General features: G+C 43.8%; 1 protein-coding gene across 5 annotated transcripts in view; it reads left to right on the forward strand.

Moving 5' to 3' along the window:
* Positions 1-15,825, forward strand: part of LOC106609422 (trinucleotide repeat-containing gene 6B protein) — a 52,555-nt gene that overhangs the window by 27,067 nt on the left and 9,663 nt on the right. For 2 of the 5 annotated variants that reach the window (XM_014208241.3, XM_014208267.3), the window contains exons 6-12: positions 3,664-3,822; positions 7,931-8,127; positions 8,305-8,379; positions 10,901-11,113; positions 11,456-11,563; positions 14,350-14,478; positions 14,884-15,054. In XM_014208241.3, the coding sequence (XP_014063716.3) occupies positions 3,664-3,822; positions 7,931-8,127; positions 8,305-8,379; positions 10,901-11,113; positions 11,456-11,563; positions 14,350-14,478; positions 14,884-15,054 (1,052 nt within the window). The remainder of the gene's footprint in view (positions 1-3,663; positions 3,823-7,930; positions 8,128-8,304; positions 8,380-10,900; positions 11,114-11,455; positions 11,564-14,349; positions 14,479-14,883; positions 15,055-15,825) is intronic. The other 3 variants (XM_014208257.3, XM_014208277.3, XM_014208286.3) reach the window with 3 other exon arrangements.

Below are 15,825 nucleotides of genomic sequence, written 5' to 3' on the forward strand. Positions count from 1 at the left end.
GACTGATGTCTTGATGTTGCTTCAATATATCCACATCATTTTCCTCCTCATGATGCCATCTATTTTGTGAAGTGCACCAGTCCCTCCTGCAGCAAAGCACCCCCACAACATGATGCTGCCATCCCTGGCTTCACGCTAGGGATGGTGTTCTAAGGATTGCAAGCCTCCCCCTTTTTCCTCCAAACATAATGATGGTCATTATGGCCAAACAGTTAAATATATTTTTTTCATCAGACCAGAGGACATTTCTCCAAAAGGTACCATCTTTGCCCCCATGTGCAGCTGCAAACCGTAGTCTGGATTTTTTTATGGCGGTTTTGGAGCAATGGCTTCTTCCTTGCTGAGCGGCCTTTCAGGTTATGTCGATATAGGACTCGTTTTACTGTGGATATAGATACTTTTGTACCTGTTTCCTCCAGCATCTTCACAAGTATGTTCATCTCTAGGAGACAATGCATCTCCTTCCTGAGCAGTATGACAGCTGCATGGTCCCATGGTGTTTATACTTGCGTGCTATTTTTTGTACAAATGAACGTGGTACCATCGGGCGTTTTGGAAATTTCTCCCAAGGATGAACCAGACTTGTGAAGGTCTACAATTTCTTTTTCTTCTGAGGTCTTGGCTGATTTATTTTGATTTTCCCGTGATGTCAAGCAAAGAGGCACTGAGTTTGAAGGTAGGCCTTGAAATGCATCCACAGGTACACCTACAATTGACTCAAATGATGTCAATTAGCCTATCAGAAGCTTCTAAAGCCATGACAGAATTTTCTGGAATTTTCCAAGCTGTTTAAAGGCACAGTCAACTTAGTGTATGTAAACTTCTTACTCACTGGAATTGTGATACAGTGAAATAATCTGTCTGTCTGTAAACAATTGTTGGAAAAATGACTTGTGTCATGCACAAAGTAAATGTCCTACCGACTTTCCTAAAACTATAGTTTAACAAGACATTTGTGGAGTGGTTGAAAAACGAGTTTTAATGACGTCCTAAGTGTATGTAAGGGAAGCCCCCCCCCCCCCCCCCCCCCTTGAAACGGACAAAAAAGAATGAACTTATTGGCACTGTACGAAACACATACACGATGTACAATACCACTCATTTGGATGCCGTTTCATTCAAAACATATTGCAAATGTCAAGTGTCACACAGCAAAAATCCAATAGATGGCGAGCGCGTTCCACCGTAAATTTTTCTTATTGCAAATGTAACAAGTCAAGACCCAAGTTAAAATTTTGAAAATATGAAAAGAAATTCTAAAACCTATCACCCCCTTAAAGTGCTTTCTGGACTGTTTTTCAAAGGTATTTTGACTTATTTTATTTTTTGGGCCAATTATACATGTATAAGAACTGTATGAACATACTATTTTCATTTTTTTATATATTTTTTTTAATTTAACTTGTCCATAAGGCAAATGTTTTGTCCATTTGCAGTATGATTTCATAGGAAGTCAAAAGTCGAAGTCAAAAGTCACTTATCTTTTTTTTGTTTTTTTGCCAAATGCCATAAATGTCCAAATGCAATATGAAAGTATTGAATGTGCCAAATCAGGATGTTTTGTCCATTTGCAATGTACGATCATAGGAAGTCGGTTTCCAAACCCGAAAGTCAGTTAACCATGTCCAAATGGCGTTTATACTGCCCAAATGATATATAGCCCTATGTTAACCTCCCTGGGCAAGGTGGGACGTTTGCGTACCACCTAGTCAACAGCCAGTGGAATCGGGTGGCGCGAAATACAAATACCTCAAAAATGCTATAACTTCAATTTCTCAAACATATGACTATTTTACACCATTTTAAAGACAAGTCTCTCATTAATCTAACCACATTGTCCAATTTCAAAAAGGCTTTACAGCGAAAGCAAAACATTAGATTATGTCAGGAGAGTACCCTGCCAAAAATAATCACACAGCCATTTTCAAAGCAAGCATATATGTCACAAAAACCAAAACCACAGCTAAATGCAGCACTAACCTTTGATCTTCATCAGATGACACTCCTAGGACATTATGTTATACAATACATGCATGTTTTGTTCAATCAAGTTCATATTTATATCAAAAACCAGCTTTTTACATTAGCATGTGATGTTCAGAACTAGCATACCCACCGCAAACTTCCGGTGAATTTACTTAATTACTCACAAAATACATAACAATTATTTTAAGAATTATAGATACAGAACTCCTTTATGCAATCGCGGTGTCAGATTTTAAAATAGCTTTTCGGCGAAAGCACATTTTGCAATATTCTGAGTAGATAGCCTGGCCATCACGGCTAGCTAATTTGACACCCACCAAGTTTGGCCCTCAGCAAACTCAGATTTACTATAAGAAAAATTGGATTAGCTTTGCTGTTCTTCGTCAGAATGCACTCCCAGGACTTCTACTTCAACAACAAATGTTGTTTTGGTTCCAAATAATCCATAGTTATATTCAAATACCTACGTTTTGTTCGTGCGTTCAGGTCAGTAACCCTTCGAAACAGCCCCTATGACACCATTTTAATGCACTTCCGGTTGACACAGGAAGCTGAAAGTGACATATCCTCCTTGGGGTAGGCTCTTATAGAATATTGAGTTTTTGACCTTAAATCCCAGAATAATGGTCTTAACTCAAAAAGCGTTGAGGCCTCGACTCCATCTTGTTCGGGGCCAACTGCCCATTATGCCAAACCTATGCTCACCAAGTTTCATCTTCGAAGTCTTTTCCGTTTAGGAGAAAAGGCCACGTTGTGATTGGTTATGTTTTGTACATTTGCAATATGATTACATTCGCCCTCTGGTGGTATTTTCCGGGACAATGGAAAAATGACCAAAATTTGAAATTTTTATCAAACGGAAACCGAATGTCCGAGAGACTTCGTTCGATGACTTCCCGGAAGATCTGGCCCCGGTGCACGGCCCGCCGCCATATTGCAAATGTACGGTCCCTTACTAGTCTAGTAACTAGCTGCGACCATTGAAAGTAAGGTTGCATAGGGCCTCCCGAGTGGCACAGCATCGCAGTGCTTGAGGCGTCACTACAGTCCCGGGTTCGATCCTGGCAGTCCCATCGGGTGGTGCACAATTGGCCCAGCGTTGTCCGGGTTAGGGGAGGGTTTGGCTCGGGGGGGCTTTACTCAGCTCACTGCGCTCTAGCGACTCCTTGTGGCGGGCCGGGTGACTCCTTGTGCAGGTTGACCTCGGTCGTCAGTTGAACTGTGTTTTCTCCGACACATTGGTGCAGCTGGCTTCTCGGTTAAGCGGGCGGGTGTTAAGAAACGCGGTTCATGTCGAGTCTTGTTGGGGAGCCTGTTGGGGAGTTGCAGCGATGAGACAAGATCGCAATTGGATATCATGAAAAAGGGGGTAAGATACAAAAAAAGGAACAATAATAATAATCTTCCATTTATGATACATAAGGGTTCGATATACGCATTTGTTAGTGCTTTTATAAATGGTTAATAGCTGGAGGTAAATAGTGGCTCACTATTTAGCAAGGACTGGCTATAGCACTACTATAACGTTTTATAATGCATTTACAAATGACTATAACCATTAACGTAAATATAAACCCTTTACAAATGGAACGTTACGATTTTTCATAAACCTATAGAGTACATAAATCAAACCAACCACTCACTGATGGATTGGTCCCATTGTTTTCCTGTGAGTAGCTCCATCGTCCGGCTGGGACGGTGGCTCTCCCTCAGACCCACCGGTGGACAACGGCACTGCAGCCTGGGGGAAACCCACTGAGACCCCCACTGGCTGGGAAGACCCTGGGAAGACCACCTCTGGCTGGGGAAACCCATCACCCAATCCCATCAAATCTGGTAAGGGAACTAACTACTGTAAATCCTCAAAGATATGATGATGGCTGATTATCTAACTGTAGGTACAGTGCATTCGGAAAGTATTCAGACCCTTTACTCAGTAATTTGGAGCACCTTTTGGCAGTGATTACTGCCTTGTGTCTTCTTGGGTATGACGCTACAAGCCTGGCACACCTGTATTTGGGGAGTTTCTCTCATTCTTCTCTGCAGATCCTCTCTTTCTCTGTCAGGTTGGATGGGGAGTGTCGCTGCACAGCTATTTTCAGGTCTCCCTAGAGATGTTCAATCAGGTTCAAGTTTGGGCTCTGGCTGGGTCACTCAAGGACATTTAGAGACTTGTCCAGAAGCCACTCCTGCGTTGTCTTGGCTGTGTGCTTAGGGTCGTTGTCCTGTTGGAAGGTGAACCTTCGCCCCAGTCTGAGATCCTGAGCACTCTAGAGCAGGTTTTCATAAAGCATCTCTCTCTGTACTTTGCTTCGTTCATCTTTCCATCTTTCCATTGCCGCTGAAAAACATTCCCACAGCATGATGCTGCCACCACCATGCTTCACCGTAGAGATGGTGCCAGGTTTCCTCCAGACGTGATCTTGGTATTCAGTCTTGGTTTTATCAGACCAGAGAATCTTGTTTCTCATGGTCTGAGACCATTAGGTTAGTTTTGGCACAATCCAAGTGGGCTGTCATGTGTCTTTTACTGAGGAGTGGCTTCCGTTTGGCCACTACCATAACGGCTTGATTGGTGGAGTGCTGAAGAGATGGTTGTCCTTCTGGTATGTTTTCCCATCTCCACAGAGGAATTCTGTAACTCTGTCAGTGACCATTGGGTTCTTGGTCACCTCCCTGACCAAGGCCCTTCTCCCCCGATTGCTGTTTCGCTTGGTGGCCAGCTCTATTAAGAGTCTTGGTGGTTCCAAACTTCTTCCATTTAAGAATGATCTTGTTCTTGAGGACCTTCAATGCTGTACAGGATTAAAATTGAATCCTACTACACCGGCTCTGACGCTCGTCGGATGTGGCAGGGCTTGAAAACTATTACAGACTACAAAAGGAAACCTGGACGCGAGCTGCCCAGTGACGCGAGCCTATCAGATGAGCTAAATGCCTTTTATGCTCGCTTTGAGTAAGCAACACTGAAGCATGCATGAGAGCACCCACTATTCCGGAAGACTGTGATAATGCTGACGGTAGCCGATGTGAGCAAGATATTCACAAAGCCGCAGGGCCAGGTGGTTTACCAGGACGTGTACTCAAATGTGTGGATCAACTGGCAAGTGTCTTAACTGACATTTTCGTCCTCTCCCTGACTGAGTCTGTAATACCTACATGTTTCAAGGAGCCCACCATAGTCCTTGTGCCCAAGGAAGATGAGTTAACCTGCCTAAATGATTACTGCCCCGTAGTACTCACGTAGGAAGCCATGAAAGGCTGATCATGGCTCAAATCAACAGCATCCTCCCTGATACCCTAGACCCACTCCAATTCGCATACCGCCCCAACAGATCCACAGATGATGCAATCTCAATCGCACTCTATACTGCCCTTTCCCACCTGAACAAAAGGAACACCTATGAGATTGCTATTTATTGACTACAGCGCAGCGTTCAACACCATAGTGGCCACAAAGCTCATCACTTAGCTAAGGTCCCTGGGACTAAACACATCCCTCTGCAACTGGATCCTTGACTTCCTGATGGGCCTCCCCCAGGTGGTAAGGGTAGGCAACCACATGCCAGCCACTCTGATCCTCAACACTGGGGCCCCTCAGGGGTGTGTACTTAGTCCCCTCCTGTACTCCCTGTTCACCATTGACTGTGTGGCCAAACACGACTCCAACACCAAGTTTGCTGATGACACAACAGTGGTAGGCCTGATCACCGACAACAGTGAGACAGCCTATATGGAGGTCAGAGAACTGGTGGTGTGGTGCCAGGACAACATCTCCTTCAATGTGAGCAAGACAAAGGAGCTGATCGTGGACTACAGGCAAAGGCGGGCCGAACAGGCCTCATTAACATCAACGGGGCTAGAGTTTCAAGTTCCTTGGTGTCCACGTCACCAACGATCTATCATGGTTCAAACTAGAGGTCGACCGATTAGGAATTTTCAACGCCGATACTGACTATTGGCGGACCAAAAAAAAGCCCATACCGATTTAATCGGCCAATGTGTGTGTGTGTGTGTGTGTGTGTGTGTGTGTGTGTGTGTAATAAATGACAATTACAACAATACTGAATGAACAATCAACACTTTTAAACAATTTTTTTTACTTAATATAATACATAAAATCAATTTAGTCTCAAATAAATAACGAAACATGTTCAATTTGGTTTAAATAATGCAAAAACAGTGTTGGAGAAGAAAGTAAAAGTGCAAGATGTGCCATGTAAAAAAAGCTAATGTTTAAGTTCCTTGCTCAGAACATGAGAACATATGAAAGCTGGTGGTTCCTTTTTAACATGAGTGAAACACGCCAGTGAAATAGCAGGGCGCCAAATTCAAACAAATCTGATAATTAAAATTCCTCAAACATTCAAGTATTATACACCATTTTAAAGATGCACTTCTCGTTAATCCAACCACAGTGTCCGATTTCGAAAAGGCTTTACGTTGAAAGCACACCATGCGATTACGTTAGGTCAGCGCCTAGCCACATAAACCATACAGCCATTTTACAAGGAAGGAGAGGTTTCACAAAAGTCAGAAAGAGCGTTAAAATTAATCACTAACCTTTGATCTTCATCTGGTGGCACTCCCAGGACTCCATGTTAGACAAATGTTTGTTTTGTTCGATAAAGTTAATCTTTATGTCCAAAAACCTCATTTGAAATTGCCGTGTTATGTTCAGAAATGCATTGTCTCAACAAACATCCGGTGAAAATGCAGAGAGCCACATCGAATTACAGAAATACTCATCATAAACATTGACATAAGATACAAGTGTTATGCATACGATTTAAGATGCACTTCTTGTTAATCCAGCCGCTGTGTCCGATTTCAAAAAGGCTTTACGGCTAAAGCACACCATGCGATTGTTAGGTCAGCGCCTAGCCACAGAGAACCATACAGCCATTTTCCAACCAAGGAGAGGTGTCAGAAATAGCATTACACTTAATCACTTACCTTTGATCTTTATCTGATGGCACTCCCAGGTATCCATGTTAGACAATAAATGTTTGTTTTGTTCGATAAAGTTAATCTTTATGTCCAAATACCTCCGTTTTGTTCGCGTTTAGTCCAGTAATCCAAATGCACAAAGCGCAGGCACAAAGTCTAGACAAAGTCAAAGTTCCATTTGAGTTTGTAGAAACATGTCAAACGATGTTTCTAATCAATCCTTGGTGTTTTTATCATAAATATTCAATAATGTTTCAACCGGACAATACTGTTTTCATTAGAAAGGAAAGGGAACGGAGCTTGCGCTCACGGCCACGCGCATTCCTAAACTAAAGGCTTTCACCTGGGCCATCTGCTTAGAGTGCTCTTATTCGCTCCCCTTTCACAATAGAAGCCTGAAACAACTTTTTAAACACTGTTGACATCTAGCGGAAGCCTTAGGAAGTGCAATCTGACACTGGATATTCGATAGGCATTCACTTAAACTACAAACCTCAGAATTCTCACTTCCTGGTTGGATTTTTCTCAGGTTTTCGCCTGCCATATGAGTTCTGTTATACTCACAGACATTATTTTAACAGTTTTGGAGACTTTAGAGTTTTCTATCCAAATCTACTAATTATATGCATATTCTAGCTTCTGGGCCTGAGGAACAGGCAGTTTACTCTGGGCACGCTTTTCATCCAAACTTCCCAATGCTGCCCCCTATCCCTAAAGAGTTAACAGCTTCTACCCCCAAGCCATAAAACTGCTGAACAATTAATCAAATGGCCACTGGACTATTACATTGAACCCCCCACTTGAATACTTTCCAAGTGCTCTGTATATCATAAGCGTAGCTGTGTGACGAGTCACCCTTGCAGAGTGACATGATTTTTGTCTCCCAAAATATCCAGACAGTCACAGATTTGCATTGTCATCATAACACAGCATTTTGTTAATATGGTAGTATGCTGTTATGGTGTAATAATGCTACTCATTGTTATATCCCTAGCAGGTTCAAAGTCTATGCAAGAAGGCGGCTGGGGTGAGGGCGACCAGGGCTCTGTGGCGGCCTCACGTCACTCCAGCTGGGAGGAAGAAGAGGAGGGAGGTGGAGGGTTGTGGAGCAGCGCTGGGTCCCAGGGTAGCAGCTCTTCCTACAACAGTGGGGGCTGGGGCCAAGGTCACGGGGGCAAGAAGCCCAACAAGGTAGAAAAGCATTCACAATGGGGGGAGGTTTGTTTGGTTGTTGCCTCATTCAAATACTTGATAGGAGTTGGATTTTTGATGCCTTTTGGTTTGAAGATGACTTACTTGTTTGACAATGTTTGTGCCAGAACAAAAAACTACTGCCAGAAATGTTATATCAGTATGTTTTTGTCTCAGGCTCCACTGAAGAGTGGAGGAGGAGACTCCTGGATGAACCCCATGAACAAACAGTTCTCCAACATAGGGCTCCTGGTAAGTTTCAGAGCAAATACAAGGTTTAGGGTCCATAGGCATCCATGGGCAGGCATAGGTTGTGAGATACTGGACATAGTGAGAGATGTTTTGTTGTAACTATTACAATGAGGATGTCATGCCAAGCAGGGCCTAAAATGTACTTTTTGGTCCATAAACCTGGCAGGTAGATGGCAAAATATACTCAGCAAAAAAAGAAATGTCCCTTTTTCAGGATCCTGTCTTTCAAAGATAATTCGTAAAAAAACATAACTTCACAGAGCTTCATTATAAGAGGTTTAAACACTGTTTCCCATGCTTGTTCAATGAACCATGAACAATTAATGAACATGCACCTGTGGAACAGTCGTTAAGACAGTAACAGCTTACAGACGGTAGGCAATTTAAGGTCACAGTTATGAAACCTTAGGACATTAAAGAGGCCTTTCTACTGACTCTGAAAACACCAAAAGAAAGATGCCCAGGGCCCCTGCTCATCTGCGTGAACGTGCCTTAGGCATGCTGCAAGGAGGAATGAGGACTGCAGATGTGGCCAGGGCAATAAATTGCAAGGTCCGTACTGTGAGATGCCTAAGAGGGACACAGGACGGACAGCTGATCGTCCTCGCACTTGCAGACCACGTGTAACAACACCTGCACAGGATCAGTACATCTGAACATCACACCTGCGGGACAGGTACAGGATGGCAACAACTGCCCGAGTTACACCAGGAACGCACAATCGCTCCATCAGTGCTCAGACTGCCCGCAATAGGCTGAGAGGGGCTGGACTGAGGGCTTGTAGACCTGTTGTAAGGCAGGTCCTCACCAGACATCACCAGCAACAACGTCGCCTATGGGCACAAACCCACCTGTCGCTGGACCAGACAGGACTGGCAAAAAGTGCTCTTCACTGATGAGTCGCGGTTTTGTCTCACTAGGGGTGATGGTCGGATTCGCGTTTATCGTCGAGGAATGAGCGTTACACCGAGGCCTGTATGCTGGAGCGGGATCGATGTGGAGGGTCCATCATGGTCTGGGGCGGTGTGTCACAGCATCATCGGACTGAGCTTGTTGTCATTGCAGGCAATCTCAACACTGTGCGTTACAGGGAAGACATCCTCCTCCCTCATGTGGTACCCTTCCTGCAGGCTCATCCTGACATGACCCTCCAGCATGACAATGCCACAGGAATGTCAGTGTTCTGCCATGGCTAGCGACGAGCCCGGATCTCAATCCCATTGAGCACGTCTGGGACCTGTAAGGGCTAGCCCCACCCCCCCACATAAATGTCCGGGAACTTGCAGGTGCCTTGGTTAAGTTTGCTGAAAATGTTATGAGTTATTTTTATTTTTTTAATTATGGAGAAAACAAACTGATGACTATGCCTAATGTTTATAAAAAATGTGTTAGTAAGAAGTAATGTGATGCATTGCTCAATTTCATAAAAAAAATTTGTGACGTGAGTTTTTACATCAAAATATCAGATGCGTTAAAGGGCGAGAGGTTACCGTGGTAATGAGGTCACTGGAGTCTCAAGTGTATCTGTGTGAGATTTTGGATGTGACTAGTAGTAGACAGCATCTCTCCGCTATCAGTTGAAGAGGCAGACTCAAACTAACATTGAAAAACAACTGACCGTGTGATCAAAACAACTGACCGTGTGATCAAAACAACTGACCGTGTGATCAAAACAACTGACCGTGTGATCAAAACAACTGACCGTGTGATCAAAACAATCTAAATGGCCAAGAAACACGAGGACAAAGTCTCACTTTGTAGACTTGAGTAAATTGACCAGTTTTATGCATGTGCGCAGTGCCTCAAAATTAATCGATCAGCACACTGCACAAAGCTCCCTAGCCAGGCAGTGTTGCTGCGCGAGGTGGGTTATAGATTCTTATGCTATGCAACATAACAGCAGAAATACTCTCAAAACAAGCTACTGTAGGGCCTCCCGAGTGGCGCAGCGGTCTAAGGCACTGCATCGCCGTGCTAGACGCATCACTACAGACCCAGGTTCGATCCCAGGTTGTATCACAACTGGCCGTGATTGGGAGTGCCATAGGGCAGCGCACAACTGGCCCGGCGGCGTCCGGGTTAGGGGAGGGTTTGGCCGGGGGGGTTTTACTTGGCTCATCGCGCTCTAGCGGCGACTCGTCAGTTGAACGGTGTTTCTTCCAACACATTGGTGCGGCTGGCTTTCAGGTTAAGAGGTGCGGTTTGGCGGGTAATGTTTCGTAGGATGCGTGACCCAACCTTCGCCACCAGAGCCCCAACGTTGCAGTGATGAGACAAGATCGTACACGTGTGCTCTTCCTTTTACTTTTTACTCCTATTTTTATTCGCAAATGTGAATGTAATGCTCACACTGTAGAGCCCTGCAAATCGACCACCCACCTACGTGGCTGGTGAAATATACATTTTTACTCCAATACCTCAATTCACCCTCATTTGACGGGTGTTAATTTTACGCCCTGATGCCACGTCATAGCTATGTTGGGGTTGATGGTGGTAGTGAAGATATGTGCTGTGTTTGTAGGGTGATGATCCTAGCGGGCGGCCTCTGGACCTGGCCCCTGGTCCTCCTCAGGATAAGAAAATGGAGGGAGAGAAGCGAGGGATGGGCCTGCATGACTACAATGGAGAGATGCGTAAAGGAGGGCAGAGAGGAGTAGGAGGTTTAGGGATGCTCTACCGTTCACCTGGTTCCAAAGAGATTGGGCCTGGCGACCCTGGACCTTGTTATGACAAGGTTGGTACCTCAGACACATCACAAACCTCTCTGGATACGTCCCAAATTTCACCCTATTCCCTGTATACTACAATAGTTTTGATCCGAGCCCTGTAAGCCTTGGCCAAAAGTAGTGCACTATAAAGAGAATAGGGTGCTATTTGGGGTGTAACCTCTGTATGACTGACTTCTCTAAGTCTCTCTTGTCCCGTTAACATTTTCTTCTCTCTGTATTTCTTCCTTTCCCATCTTCTTTTGGTATCCTTCTTCCTTTCCCATCATCTTTTGGTATCCTTCTTCCTGTCTTGCCTACTTCTTCCCCCAAATTGGGCAACTACTTCGATTGGCTGTCACTGCGATCAGCAGCCCTTGCCGTTCACCAATCAGGATGGGTGCCTTGGGGAGGAGTACTCTCCACCCACTGTCTACAAGCCCTCCCCCCTCTACAGCCACACTATCCCCCCTAGACAAGTAAGGCTGTGTCCCTCTGTCTCCATCAGACCATCAGCTCATTGCTTCACCGCTAACCTGGTCCCCGATCAGTTTCTGCTTTAGCCAACTCTGAGTAATCTACATCCCTTGTAAATTGTATTCTTCCAAAATCGGAGTACATATCATTAATAAAAATAAAATGGATGTACCAATTGCAGATTATTCCTTTTAAACATCAAGTAAAAAGTATCCCAATATCATTTTGTGTCAATAGCTAGGTTTCCACCCGATTGGCGACAGGTTTTCATGCAAATATTCTAAAATCTGTATAAAAACAAAACATAAAAACAAAAGCATTTTCCCACCAGAAATGTTTCCATCAAACTGACTTGTTGTGGATTAAAGACTGTGCATGATGACAGTGCACATAAAATAACTTTTGTGGTTAAATTCCCATGTACCGAATAAAGAAGTACAATTTGGGTTAAATGTTAAATACGTTGAAAACCCATTTTCAATTCTACTGATGGGTTTTGTGAAAACAAATATTGCGTTTTGTTTAGCGAATGTGCTTACTTTGGTTTTGGCACGTGCGCTCTAGCCAACAGCTCACAGATGCCTATATAATGGTACCTACAGTGCCTTAGGAAAGTACTCAGACCCCTTGACTTTCACCACATTTTATATTACAGCCTTATTCTAAAATTAATTATTTTTTTCCCCTCATCAATCTACACACAATACCCCAAAATGACAAAGCAAAAACTTTTTTTTTTTTGACATTTTTTTCTAATTTATATTTTCAAAAACAATTATTGTGAAAAGTATTCAGACCCTTTACTCAGTACTTTGTTGAAGCACCTTTGGCAGCGATTACAGCCTTGTCTTCTTGGGTATGACGCTACCAGCTTGGCAGACCTGTATTTAGGGGTGGAAGGTAGCCTAGTGGTTAGAGCGTTGGGCTAGTAACCGAACGGTTGCAAGATCGAATCCCCGAGCTGACAAGGTAAAAATCTGTTGTTCTGCCCCTAAACAAGGCAGTTAACCCACTCTTCCTAGGCCATCATTGTAAATAAGAATTTGTTCTTAACTGACTTGCCTAGTTAAAGGTTAAATAAATAAAACATTTGGGAGTTTCTCCCATTCTTCTCTGCAGATCCTATCAAGCTCTAGTTGCTCCACAACTATTTTCAGGTCTCGCCAGGTATGTTAGATCAGGTTCAAGTCCGGGCTCTGGCTGAGCCACTCAAGGACATTGAGAGACTTGTCCTGAAGCCACACCTGCGTTGTCTTGGCTGTGCTTAGGGTCGTTGTCCTGTTTGGAAGGTGAGCCTTCTCCCCAGTCTGAGGTCCTGAGCACTCTGGAGCTGGTTTTCATCAAGGATCTCTCTGTACTTTGCTCTGTTCATCTTTCCCTCGATTCTGACTAGTCTCCCAGTCCTTGCCGCTGAAAAATATCCCCACAGCATGATGCTGCCACCATGCTTCACCGACGGTATGGTGCCAAGTTTCCTCCAGACGTGATCTTGGCATTCAGGCCAAAGAGTTCAATCTTGGTTTCTCATAGTCTGAGAGTCTTTAGGTGCCTTTTGGCAAACTCCAGGCGGGCTGCCATGTGCCTTTTACTGAGGAGTGGCTTCTGTCGGGCCACGCAACCATAAAGCCTGATTGGAGTGCTGCGGAGATGGTTGTTCTCCTGGAATGTTCTCCCATCTCCACAGAGGAACTCTAGAGCTCTGTCAGTGATCATCGGGTTCTTGGTCACCTCCCTGACCAAGGCCCTTCTCCCCCGATTGCTCAGTTTGGTTGGGTGGCCAGCTCTAGGAAGAGTCTTGGTTGTGCCAAACTTCTTCCATTTTAAGAAAGATGGAGGCCACTGTGTTCTTGGGGACCTTCAATGCTGCAGATATTTTTTGGTACCCTTCCCCAGATCTGTGCCTCGACGCAATCCTGTCTTGGAGCTCTACGGACAATTCCTTCAACCTCATGGCTTGGATTTTGCTCTGACATGCACTGTCAACTGTGGGACCTTATATAGACAGGTGTGTGCCTTTCCAAATCATGTCCAATCAATTGAATTTACCACAGGTGGGCTCCAATTTTTTTTTTTTATGTCAAGGGTGGTCAATGGAAACAGGATGCACCGGAGTTCAATTTCGAGTCTCATAGCAAAGGATCTGAATACATATGTAAATTGAGTATTTCAAGTTTTTTATTTATAATATATTAGCAAAGATTTCTAAAAACCTGTTTTTGTTATGTCATTATGTGGGGTCAAGGGGTCTGAATACTTTCCAAAGGCACTGTCTGAGATTATTTGTCAAACAGCAGCCAAGCATCGATCATCATGTCACCAGAATAAGTCCCTCGATATTTATTGGAAAGAAGCATCAAGCTCATCACCTTCCACTTTCACCATCCTGTGAAGTTCATCATTTATTTAATCTGTAGCCTAATCAACTGCATGCTTTCCTGAGTCGTAGTGGGAGGACCACACAACATATCATGGGGTGAATCCAAGTTTACTTCGATATGGTAGTTATTATAATAAAAATGTATATTCTCCGCCATTTCTCGCAAAATGTATTTTACCTACACAAAACGATCCCAGCTAGTCTGGTGTATTGTTATTTGGAATGTTTACCAACAAATGTTCTGTTTTTTTTTTATCCGACATGTACTTTACTCTAATAAAAAGTTTGGATGGAGACCTGTTCATTGTTGTATCGTTCTCTTCGTCTGTAATTTCCTACCTTATCTCCACCGTCTTAATGTCTAAGAGTCAGTCATGTTTGTAACCCTCTCCCTCTCTGTTCCCCTGTCAGGGTGGTCATAACATGTTTGGCGGCAGCGGTGGTGGGATGCCCCAGTCCAGACACCAGCCCGGTGTGCCACCCATCAACACGTCCGCTGGGATACGAGCGCAAGTGCCTCATCAGTACCTGTCGCCTCAGGTACCATTTGATGTTTTTTGTTGTATTTGATCAGACTGTAAAAGTAATCAGTTTTAATGTTCACCTTTTCACAGCTTTATTCACAAGACTTGCTGATCAATATCCCTTGTGCAAATCAGTCTACTATATGCCCCAACCTCTGCTCAGGAACAATAGATTTTTGGGCCTTTGGCTTCTTAGTCAGAACTTTGTGTGCAACATGTTTCCAGGGATGTGATTTATTTTGCCAGCCTGCTCTGGATCATTAGCTAATGTGAGTGATTAGGTGAACTCACTCGATGAAGAAAACCTCACCAAATCGATGAGTAGTGCACCACTGATTTTCTGTTTATTAGAGGGAATGTGCTAGACAGAAGGTGCTTTGTGTTTATGTTCCACATTCCCATGGTAACACTGATGTTCCAGGTGCCAGGTTCCATGCTGAAGCAGGTGGCACCTCCCAGTGCCGGCGTGGGTGGAGTCGGGGGTGTGGGTGGGGTGGCGGGTGTAGGAGGGGGTATGTTCCCCCCTCAGCTGTCCCCCCAGCACATTGCCATGCTGAGCGGCATCTACCCCCCTCATATTCAGTTCCAGCTGGTGAGTAGCTGTACTCTTATCCAACTCTAGAATGAAAAACGTGGTGGCCAGAGAACACAGCCTTGAGGAACACCAAAACTAACCTTAGATTTGTTCTAATTAAAGCCTTGTTGGCTGACACGTCAATGTTTTTATATACCTATATAGGCCTATGACAAGTCAGTAAAAGTACCAATTTGTAGTACCCTCTGTTCATACCCCTTCTTCCTCTAGCCACTGTCAATGTTTCCTCTGGAGAGAGAAATAGCAGTGGGGGGATTGTTTTGGGGGTCCCTTCCCAAATACATTTTATGTAGAAGGACTGAGAAGCTTAGTTGTGGAGACCTTTTTAAAAAAAATGACATTCTACTCTAAAATGAATGGAAATTAAATTATGCTGACAATATTTAAAATTATTTCCACCTCCAGAAATGAGCCCAATAACATATTGGTACAATTATTTGTTAAAATTATTTTAACATATTGGACCATATACATGGTCCATATTATCAGGTATTCCATTAGCAATAAGCATATTACCTGCAGCCCAATTGATTCAGCATAGTGGCTGGCTATAAATAGGCTGAAGCATGGGGTTGCCTATTGGGCTAATCATTAGCTAGATACCAAATGTCATCTTTTATCTAGTTAGCATCCTATTGATGTATTTTATGTCCCATAAAACTTGGATAAACACAGTAAATATAATGTAGGCCTTCCTGTTAAATGTGCACTTCGCCAGAAATATTTGTTCATGTTCCATATTTTTGGGTGTGTGGCACCAATGAGTTT

This window comes from Salmo salar, chromosome 01, assembly GCF_965601325.2.
Source record: "Salmo salar chromosome 01, fSalSal1, whole genome shotgun sequence".
In the NCBI taxonomy this organism is placed as follows: domain Eukaryota; kingdom Metazoa; phylum Chordata; class Actinopteri; order Salmoniformes; family Salmonidae; genus Salmo; species Salmo salar.